The sequence below is a fragment of the Anser brachyrhynchus genome (assembly GCF_964034855.1).
Source record: "Anser brachyrhynchus genome assembly, chromosome: 1".
Classification (NCBI taxonomy): domain Eukaryota; kingdom Metazoa; phylum Chordata; class Aves; order Anseriformes; family Anatidae; genus Anser; species Anser brachyrhynchus.
The window spans coordinates 31734457-31745823 of NC_137694.1; the positions used below are offsets into that span (position 1 = coordinate 31734457).

An 11367-nucleotide genomic window follows, 5' to 3' on the forward strand; every position below is an offset into this window, starting at 1 on the left:
TGTCAGCAATTCAAGCAAAGTTGGTTATGTTGCCATTTGTCTCTCATGCTATTGATCTGATATTTCTCGGTCTCGCTAGCTGCATACTCTGTATAAATTAAATTGAGTAAGTGTAATTCAGTGCCGCTTGGAATCTCTACTTCAATCCAGTACTTACATAAGATTCACAATTTCAGCATTTATTTCCTTTATGTTTTTCATCAATCTAAACAGCTCCCATAAAAATGATGACAAAAAGTATAGCAAAAAAAAAAAAAAGCTGTGCATCAGTTTATATTGCAAAATCGTAGCATGCATTGGAAGTTGCAGAAGTTTTGAAAGGCTTTTTCAATATTATTCTTAATGATTTTTCCCTAAGATATTTTTTTTTCTGTAGGGATAAGAAACCCACTGACTGAGAAAATGCTTGCACAAGGAAAGTTAGTTGTCTGTATTTATTTAGATTGGTGAACATGAAAAAAATATATCAATATAAGATAAGGAATTACTTATGCATATCAGTATAGCTTCCCATGTAGATGCTACTTTCATATCACACAAAATAGTGTGTTTTCGTTCGTGATGTTTTTGTTGTTGCTTAGTTTAATTTAGTTTAAATTGTGTTCTGAGAACATAATTAGGCAAAACTGAAGAAGTAGCCGTAGTACATCAGAAATCATGCTGTCCACAAACTGATATCAGGTAGCTGTTTTGCTTTGACTCTGGTAAAAGAGAAAAGGATTAAGCAGGCTTTTATTTTTAGATAGAAAATGGTAATGGCAGTATTGCATTCTCAAAGGCTGACTGCTGAGCACATTCATTCAGAAACAGGGAAAAAAAACTTCTTTGACCGTTTATTTGTGCAGTGAATACTGATGGATAATTAAGTTCTGAAGCAGAGTACCAGAGGAGCACATAACCTGTTTAATATGGAAACAAATGGCACAGGCATGTGCATTCACATGTGTATGTGCGCGGAATGTATGTAGTGCATGTGTATGCTAAGGCATATATTATTGTATTCTAAAAACTATAACATAAGGATTCACATTAAGTTAGGCACAGGGTCTACCATGATCAAAGCAGCAGATTTACCCAAGTGAGATTCATCTTTCATCCTCCCAATTTGGTTATCTCTGCAATTTCATCAAATGTGAGAAATTAAATTGCATCCTTTATGGTAGAGAAAGACTGTGTTCATGCTTTCCCTGGGAAAAAAAAAGGCAAGCAAGAACAATAAAGCTCCAAAGGTTGTTTGGTCTTGCGACGTAAACCCAATGCAGGGTTGTGGAGAAGAGAGAGGATATACTAACTTGACAGAAAACAGTGTCCCTTCTTGTCCTTTTGCAACACTACCTTCACCAAATGTCAAAGTATTATTTTACACTTAGGGAAAAACACAAACAAACAGTTGAGGCTTGTTTCCAGGCAAGCTGAAAGAACAAAAATAACCGCCCTTCAAGTCACTGCATCTGTCTGTCACCTTCCTCTGTTTGTTTGTTTACCTGGAAGATCAATGGGAAAACTGTAGTAGAAATGCAACACAAGGCATCTATCAAGGATGCAGCGCTAGGGCACAGCACTGGGGCGGAGGTTGTTAAAGGAAAGAGCCCAGTTGTCTCATGGCCCTATTAGTAACATTGCCACTCTTTTGGCGCTGTGGCTCTTGGCGGTAATGAACATGACAGCTTCAGGATTATGCGCTCTGCCTTTCATACCTTTTGAAAAGAAATAATGTCTGTGCTGTGCAGTCTCCTTCATTATGAGAGAAAATCAGTCATACTGTTTCAAGAAAGGATAAAAGGCATAAGAGTCCCATTTTTTATCCTTCTTTTTCTTCCTCCTTTTTTGAGAAGCGGACTCCTACCGCCTGGCTTTCTGAAGTGAATCATTATGATAAAAAGAACTAGTCAAGCATTGCCATTTGGGTTTACCCTATTTTAGCGTGCATCCTTGCTGACATAATATAATGTACTAATGTATTCTTTGCAGCTGGAGGAAGGGTGGCTGGATGATGAAAGGAATGAATTCTTGGAGGAGTTGAACTTAGAAATGTTGGAAGAGCAGCATAATGAAGCGATGCAGTACACAGCCAATGAGGTGGAGCAGGTAGGACTGCCACTAAATGTGTTATTTGAAATTTTGCTAGGCATACCTTGTTACTAATAGAGAATGAAATGGCATGCTGTAAAGTGGAGTCAAAAGCTTTGATAGAATTTTTTCTCTCGGATGCTCTGAACTCCAGTGTGCTGTAGGTCAAAGCAGAACAATAGATGTTTGGGCCAAGTTAGCAAACAATTTAGAAAACTGTGATAAGTGCAGATTTCTCATTTTCTCTGAGCTCTCAGAATATTATTTCTTACTTTCTTTAATTCTGAAGTGTTTGGGGTTTATGTTGTTATATTTTATGTCTTTTTTTAATGGATTGTATTAATGTGACATGTAGAGCTCTGAACAGGGACAGGTGCTCCTCTTGTACATTTGCAAGGTATGAGCTGGCCTGTGCAGTGTGTAATCTAACTTTTAGATTACGGTGTTTAAAAGAAACAACAGGTGTTTTGGTAATACAAGAGTATTTTTCTTACACCAACAGTGCACAGTTCATCATTTGTTTTGTTAATGGAGGCAAAGAAGCATACTGTTAATATAGTCTCAGCTTGCTGTTATCCTAACTTTTACATGCCCATATGTGCTGCTAGTCATGGGGCTGCGGCGACGATACATGTGCACTCTCAGCAGTACAGTTTCATCAGGGAATCTTCTCAGTTCATATTTTTTTTTTTTTTTTTTGTGGAAGGCGTAAGTGACCTTATCCACACCTGAACCAGATGATCTGTCAGCATGCACACCCATGTGGAGCCGAGCACGTAACATCCCACCTCATCTCCTGGCTTCTGTATATGTGTCACTGGGGAGAAACTCTTTTTCTACCCACAGAAATCTGTAACTTGATTTTTTTCCCCATCCTGAATTGTTCGAAAGCAAAGCCTGAGGCATTTTTCTTTGAAGTGAAGAGAGGGAGAGAGGCTGAAAGCCTTCCTTCTTCTGGAAACCAGGGAACTTATTTGGCTAATGGGAGACCTGGCTTCAAATCCTGCACTGCCAAGTCCTCGCTGGGGGCCTCAACTTGCTTCTAGCCTGTTCTATCCCCACCTCCCTTCTTGCTTTGGTGCTGATGATAACTCCCATTAAAGCCATTCACTTTACACAAATTAAATATTCATTGGGACAGAGACACTGACAGAATAGCTCAGCAATTAAGTCTATTATCTGGAATATGATAGATCAGATTACAAATCCTTGATCTTATAAGCATTTAATTAATCGCACAAAGCGGAATAACTCTGGTATCAGAGGTGAAGGGAGCCTTGCAATGGAATGTATAATGGCCTTTTAGTTATGATCCTCTTTTCCAGGCAGTGATCCAAGCCTTGCTTTCCCAGGTCAAATGTGCTAAATACTGCACTGCTAGCTAATTTGAACTGAGATCTGGCATCTTTTTTTTTTTTAACCAGAAATTTTATCTTAGATACCCAAAGATTTCCTGTCACAAAGAACACTTGTTCTTTGCAAAGCATTTTACTTTGTGCAGTGCTATCTTCACCCACTTCTGGAGGAAATTCTTGAGCAGGTCTGCCTACAGACCCCTTTTAAACCCTGACACAACATTTTCGGACCTCCGAAATCACTTCACAGTTGTGATTTTCCACTCCCAGTATCCTGTCAAACCTTGACTTTTTCACTGGATTTGGGTTGCGGTTAGTGTTAATTACTGAACAGTGATGTTCTATGAGGTGGTTTCATCAAACCACTTGAGTTTTTTTTGTGTGTGTGGTTTTTTTTTTTCCATTGAGATCTTATACTGAGTATTTTTTCCCCTGTTGAGATTTTATATTAAGGTAGAAGAGAGCTGCACTTGAAAAGATTATGGTCAGTTGTACTCTATAGGTGTCTAACATTGCATTGCTTGAAGTAATTCTAGGACAGCCAGCCAGTTCTTTGCCCTTCTGATGAGTAATTGAATCAACCAAATGCAGCTGGATGTGTAATGGGGCATCAGTAATTTGTGACAGCTGCTGTTTCTAGACTCTATGTAGTGACTCGGCAAGTCAGAAAACTAGTTCTTTACTCCTTGTTAGGCTAGGAAACCTAGCGGTTTCCTGGAGTGAATCACATAATACATTGGTGTAATGAAACTGCTCTTGTTGCAGCTGCAAGTAGCCAAGCAGAGTAGCTTCAAGCTCCCTGGTTGGCCATGGAGATTTTGCTCCAACACCAGGCTTAATTTTTGTGAACCAGGACACAGTCCTCTGGCTTCATAATTGTTTGTCATCATGAATATTGTGAGCTGCAGGAAAGAATGCACATCATAGCAGACTGTCCTTACAAATATGAGTATTTTTTACCGAATGCCATTTTAACGTGTAGTACAAGCTGTCACAGAAAAACATGGTACAGTTTATAATGAAGAATAGTATAGAATTAAGTAGACAGTCATGTCTTCTTTGTGTTTTTGAGCCACTCTATGGAATTTAATCAAGAATTGTATCTTCTCTGTATAGGATAGTCCAATAAACCTAGAGGAAAGATGTAATTCTCTATTTCTTATAACTCATTGTATTCCTTCCCCATCAGAACATCGTGGCCCATTGTGCAGCACTGATAACTTTTACAAGAATACCATAGATTTGCCATACAGAAATTCTTATCAGTATCATGGAATATATCAAAACCTATTAAGAAAGAATTGTGTAGAGTAATTCATTGTAGTTCATTCAAAGCTGTAATGCAGTAAAAATATCTGGGGGAAATTCCTTTTTGAGGCCTGTTTCAAAAGAACAGCATTGTTTGCAGAAGAGCATTTTCCCTTCTAATGCGCCACTGAAATCAATCCCAGTCTTCCCCAGTGACAGGGGTGTCTCACAGTTAGCCTGCCACTGGCAATTCCCCTCATTGTGGTCAGCCTTCCTTTCACTGTCAGAGGCTGACCGGGGAGCCCAGCAGCTAGATTTATTAAAACCCTTGACTGAATCTCACTGCTTTCAAACTTTAGTAGCAGCCTGGGTTTTGAGTCCCAGTATACATCCTAAGTTGAAAATGAGAATAGAACAGTGCTTGAATTCCTGCAAGATTAGCCATTTTATAGGCATGAATGCTTGCTGGAGCTGAAATGCAGAATCTTTTGAGGTTCATTTATTGCTTGATTGTACGCACCGCCAGGTTCGCGTTCTCATTATCTGAGTTCTCACTGCAAAGATGAGGCCTAAGGAGCCCTTTGGTATTTCAAACAGAAATAATTGTAGCAGAGATTGACAATGTACATTTAAAAACAAACACTTTGTTTGGAATAGATAATAGATAACACTGACAAAAGCAGTGCATTGGTAATTGGAGACCATCTCTTGTTTTTCAAAAGGGACGTAACCTGATATTAAGCTTGCTAGTTTTCAAAATAAAATTAAAATAATTTCATGGTGTAAAAGACTGCTCAGTCTGAACATGTTCAGGGGCCCTGGAAAAGATGACAAGTCCAGAAAACAAAAGCAAGGGACTACCTTACTTGAGTCAGAGTGGATTTTTTTAGATGTATCTCAAAAACATACAGACAATAAATATCTGTATTACTTGCAGTTTTCTTAATTGAACTATTTGCACATATCCACATCCTGGGAAAGTATTTAACTTACTTTGGATGTCTGCTTTAGATTGAGAAGAATATGACTGTACAGACATTTGTTTCTTCATGACAGAGTGGAGAACCCCAGATGACTACCTGACATTCAGGTGTCTGTACTATAGACACTTTTGATCAGCTCAGTCCCACCCATTTGATTTCTTTGAGACTGGAAAGATGGATTTTGCTTTGATTACATCGTGTGTGTGCATTAATTATGGATAGTAGATGGCAGTGTCTTATGTTCACTCTGTCTAGAGCATGTGGAAGTTGAAGAAGCAAAATTTAAATTGTTGATAAGTGGTGAGGAGAACAAAAGACACTAATTCTCAAAGTGTTGATTCTGTGGGCCCAAACTGTAAAGTCTCTTTCAAACACTGTGCAAATAGATACATTAAAGGATTTTTCAGATGTGCCCAGGCATGCTTTGCTGGTGTGGTGCCACGATGGAGACAGCAGAGAAAGCTCTAGTAGCATCATGTGGCTCAGCTTTTGGAAGCTATGTAACTGTGCACACACAGTATGTATAAGCCACCCTGTTTAGGGGGTAACATTTGTTTAGTCATTGAATGCAAGTTGTTCTATGTTGCTTCCCCTCAGGGTCAGCAAGTGGATAATAGCCCTCCTCCTTCACAAGGGTAGATGGAGCCCTACATTTGGGGCAGGCACCCAAATTGCTAGCCGTTCTGCAGCAAGGCTGTCCCGGGGTCTGAAGGAGCTGTTGTCCCTCGTGTCAGTTGTTAAACATTTTCCAGAGCAGTGAGAATCATGGATGACACTGTGCTGTCTCCAGAGTGCAGTGTAGATGACCCAGACTGGAGTCACTTCTCTGCTGAAAAATCTGGGGACAGCAGAGGTGAATACAAACTGGAGCAGTTCCAAAACAGGTGAGAGAAGGGACCAGAATAGCTTATGTAGCAGCACTCACCTGGAAGAGGTAAATGAGAAAAATATGAAATTAAACCCAAATCTCTGGCATTCCTGGTGAATGCACTTACCTGGTTGGGTTGCTCTTCTTCTGGTTACCCTTGGTTTTCTTGAAGAATTCTGTAGACATTGAATTTTTTTCTCCCTGCAAAATATGAAATTTTGTCGCTCTAAAAAAAAAAAAACAGCTAATGCATGAAGACAGTATGTTCCCACCACTTCTCCAGATACTCATAAAAATGAAACCAAATTGTTGCAGCCACTTTGGAAAAATATACAAGCCTTAATAAAACAAAACAAAAATAAAATAAAATAAAATAGAATAATAAAATAAAATAAAATAAATAAAATAACAAACCCTTCCAGTATACTTTATGCTATCTCACAGCAATGCATAAGTTGAAGAAATAAGGAGTAGGTAAATGATAGTTATAGAACAATTCTGCCATAGTTAGTTATTTAGAGTGTTATTGGTACTACTCTTCATATTCCTTCCTCCTGTAACAACAAGATACCTTTGCTTTTTAGTGGCTAAATAGAAAGATCTGAGAGAATCTCAGATAGGAAAAATATGTACCAGTGAATTTTACAAACTTGCAGAATTTTCATGACATTTTGTCCCTTAGAGTTTCAAACTCTGGTTTCCAGAAATTTCTGACCCTACAACATCAAAAAACGTTGAACCTTTATACAATCCCTTGAATAACTCTGAACACATTCCGTCCCATGATGTTTAAAATTCAAGGGGGAAATTTCTCCCCCATTTGCGAAGAGACAATAATTGACACATTGCAGGTGTGGCTACCAAAGGTGCATGAGAATTAAACAGTTATCATGCATTTTGTGCATGATGAGTGCATGAGCTGTGTGTGCAAAAGGATGAGTACAAAATGTGTGCTACTATTCTAAAGAGAAGTTTTCCTTTGCAAGTCTTGTCTGAGAAAACACTGTTAAAACATCCTTTCAGAGATTTTTAACTGGTCTGTCACAAACACTGGAGTCTCTGGATACTGTGTTTCTTTCAAGATTTATTTTATTCCACTATTACTTTGTATTTGAGGGCGGGGGTTATCTTTGTTTTTCTGAGACTAGGCCATTATTTTTTCTTGCATTTGAAGAAAGGAAACCAGCTGAAGGGTGTGTGATCATGGAGTGCACATGAAGAGGGGAAAAGGAGGAGATAGGAGACACATTTCATCCTGTTTTACTGTCTGTCAAAGAAGAGAAAAAGGGAATTATGACAGTGGCCTCTTTGAGTTTGTTCCCTTTCATTGGGTGCACTGTACCTTTTTTCTCCTGATTATTACTACCATTATACATAATTATGCAATTATACCTCCTAAAAGAGAAAAAGCATTTGGTTGATACTATGTGCACTTAGATATTTGGCAAACAGGCCATATAAATTGCACTCTGTATGATTGCGCTGTAAGGGGAGTAGGTGGAAATTCTTTTCACATCCAGTTTGAAAAATAAAAAGCATGTGTCTCTTCAGAGAGACATTATCTCACATTCTTTGAATATAAAAGAATATAAATAGGTTAGGTACAAAGAGTGGGGTGTGAATTAAAAAACAACAGCCTAAAAGCTTGACATTAGGCCCATGGCAAGCACTCAGTGTTGTTCTACACTTAATGGTAAAAGGCTGTTTTTATTTCTGTGGAATATAAACTCCAACTAGGGAATAGAAATGGTCTCCAGGGATGTGAGGGAGGTCTACTTGAGCAAAATCGTGGAATTCAAAATGAATAGTCTTACAGAAAAATATTACTGAAAGCAAGAAATGTGAGAGAGGGCCATGGAGGGTGTAGCGGAACAGGCTGGCCCTCTGCAGGCTTCATCCCCCCCCCCCCCCCCCCCCCCCCATCTCCATGGAGCACACAGAGTCCACTAGTTTAAAAAAAAAAAAAAAGTCCCATTGATGAAAGTAGTCTTTTTATACCCTCTTAGATTGCACCAGTCATTGTTTGATTGGTTTGATACTCTATTTTTTCTGAAGTGATACCAGCACTGAAGCTTTTTCCCAAGTTTGAGAAGATTTCAACTCCACCAGTCTCTGGCCATAATCCAGAATCAAAAACAGTGCACCATCTGGTGATCATTATCTTTAAGCACTGAGAAGAGATGGCTTAGCTAGAGAGGGAAATATTTCTTTCCAGACTTTAGAAGATATGTGACTAGTGCTGTAATTCATCTGCTTCACTCAGTATGGCCACCACAGCATGACTCTCAGAAATGTTTAAAAGCCATGAGCAGTAGGACTGCTGTTTAGTGATCTGTTTTAATTCAGCTTAAATCAGATCCCAGCTGTTTAAGCAAAACAGAGCTGGAAAATATTCTCAAGTAATGTGATCTGTGTTTGATAATCCCTTTGGTTTGCTCCTTTGTTTAGCCAAAGAAACATGAGGAAGAGGATGGAACTACAGACACTGCAACCTCATCATCCAACAATCATGAAAAGGACAGTGGGGTGGGACCTACAGATGAAAGTTTGCGTAATGATGAGAGCTCGGAGCAAGAAAATGCACCTGAGGAGCAGAACAGCGCTACCCTGCAGTGCAAACAGGAGCTGGGTCACAGCCAGGATATGTTAGGAAGTGTTGAGCTCCAGTGCAATGAAAGCTTTTTGTCGGGGGAATACGTTGAGTCTGATTTCATAGGGAACCCAGAGGAGGAATGTGAAAGGTTTCGACAGCTGCTGGAACTGAAGTGCAAGATTCGAAACCATGGGGAGTACGACCTGTATTACTCGAGCAGCACAATAGAGTGCAACAGAAGAGAGCAAGACGGGGTGGAGCATGAGCTACAACTGCTCAATGAGGAACTGAGGAACATTGAACTTGAATGTCAGAATATTATGCAAGCTCACCGACTCCAAAAGGTGAGGGATCAGTACGGAGACATTTGGGCTTTACATGATGAAGGGTTCAGGAATTACAACACCAGCATAGATGTGCAAAGAGGCAAACTGGATGACATCATGGAGCACCCTGAGAAGTCCGACAAGGACAGCTCCAGTGCCTACAACACGGCAGAAAGTTGCAGGAGCACTCCCTTGACCGTGGAGCGATCCCCTGACAACTCTCTCCAGCGGATGATCAGCATCACCAACAGGAAGAACCTGAGGAGCACAATTGTGGCTAATCAGTCATCCTCAGGACAAAGCAACAAGGAGACAACCTCAGCCAAAACCAAACCTACTGAACAAAACAGTGCTGCTGAAGACACCGTGCTGGCATCAGAAAGTGGCAAATTCACAGACCAAGAAAAGCAGAGCAGCGAGCACATTCCCTACCTGTCCCCATATCACAGCTCTTCTTACAGGTATGGGAATATACCTGCTCATGCAAAGCATTATCAAAGCTACATGCAGCTGATCCAGCAGAAGTCAGCTGTGGAGTACGCCCAAAGCCAACTCAGCCTGGTGAGCATGTGCAAAGACTCACAGAAGTGTGCGGAGCCTAAGATGGAATGGAAAGTGAAAATAAGGAGCGATGGGACGAGATATATCACAAAGAGACCAGTTCGAGACAGAATCCTGAAGGAACGTGCCTTAAAAATTAAAGAGGAGCGCAGTGGAATGACGACAGATGATGATACAATGAGTGAGATGAAGATGGGTCGCTACTGGAGCAAAGAAGAGCGGAAGCAGCATTTGGTGCGAGCTAAGGAGCAGAGGAGGCGACGGGAGTTCATGATGCGTAGCAGGCTGGAGTGTCCTCAAGGAAAGTCCGCAGAGTGGCAGCGAGGGCAAAAAGGAAATTAACATTATTGAACTGAGTCACAAAAAGATGATGAAAAAGAGAAACAAGAAAATCTTGGACAACTGGATGACAATCCAAGAACTGATGACACATGGTGCTAAATCTCCAGACGGCACAAGAGTGCACAATGCCTTTTTATCAGTTACTACTGTATGAACGCAACTTCTTTCAGAGAGTATACTACCAGTTTAGGTAGAGTACGATTGCCTCGTTCAATGTGGCATTTTTATATATTTTGTGACTGTTTATAGTTTGACCTTTTTTGTAAGCAAAATTACCTGGTAATTTTTCATTTGTTTTTCATATAACGGTACCTTCTTTATCTGGCAGTCTTTCCTTATCCTGCAATATATTCATATTACTCATTTGTAGAAAAAAAAAATGAAAAAGAAAAGCAAAACAAACAAAAAAAAAGTGGAGAAACCAATTAATTTCTTAACCTAATACATATTCTGTAAGTTCAGATCTGGGTTTATTTCTCTAGTTTTCTTTTTTCTACTTTAGTAACAATACAATACCAAAACAAAATGCTTTATACTGTATTCTTGGCTTAACAAATTGTTGAAGTTTTACAATGTAGATTGCATCTGTTTATAAATCATATGTCACATCTCGTCATATAGATAAGAATGACCTTTTCCAACAACACATTGTACAGTACATTTAATCTGTAAATTGCAATTGTATTTGTCCAAGTAAAGTGTAGGTGGGCAATTCTCCTGTGTTCTGTAGTGGCATTGGTCATGTAGCTAGGCAGTCTGTGATAATTGTGAAGATGAAAGAGAAATAAATTATTGCTTATCTTTAAGAAAAAAAAGGTCAAGAGTTTGATTTCAATTGACCATCTGCCTTTAAAGGATGATTTGTTTCACCATGCATGATTTTTACAGCATATAGAGATTTCAAAAACACAAGACATGATTCCATCATTCCATTGGCTAGTTCTTATGAATTAGCTTTTTTTTTTTTTTGCCAGAATACACATCGGTGTGTGGCTGTCTTTTCTCTTCTCTTCTCTTCTCT

General features: G+C 39.4%; 1 protein-coding gene across 1 annotated transcript in view; it reads left to right on the forward strand.

The window, feature by feature from the left end:
• PDZRN4 (PDZ domain containing ring finger 4) overlaps nt 1-11161 on the forward strand; it is a 244228-nt gene extending 233067 nt beyond the window's left edge. The window contains 3 exon segments of the mRNA XM_080552063.1: nt 1972-2088; nt 8973-10298; nt 10300-11161. Coding sequence (XP_080408189.1) covers nt 1972-2088; nt 8973-10298; nt 10300-10500 — 1644 coding nt within the window. The 3' untranslated portion in view covers nt 10501-11161.
• The last annotated feature ends 206 nt before the right edge of the window (nt 11162-11367 follow it).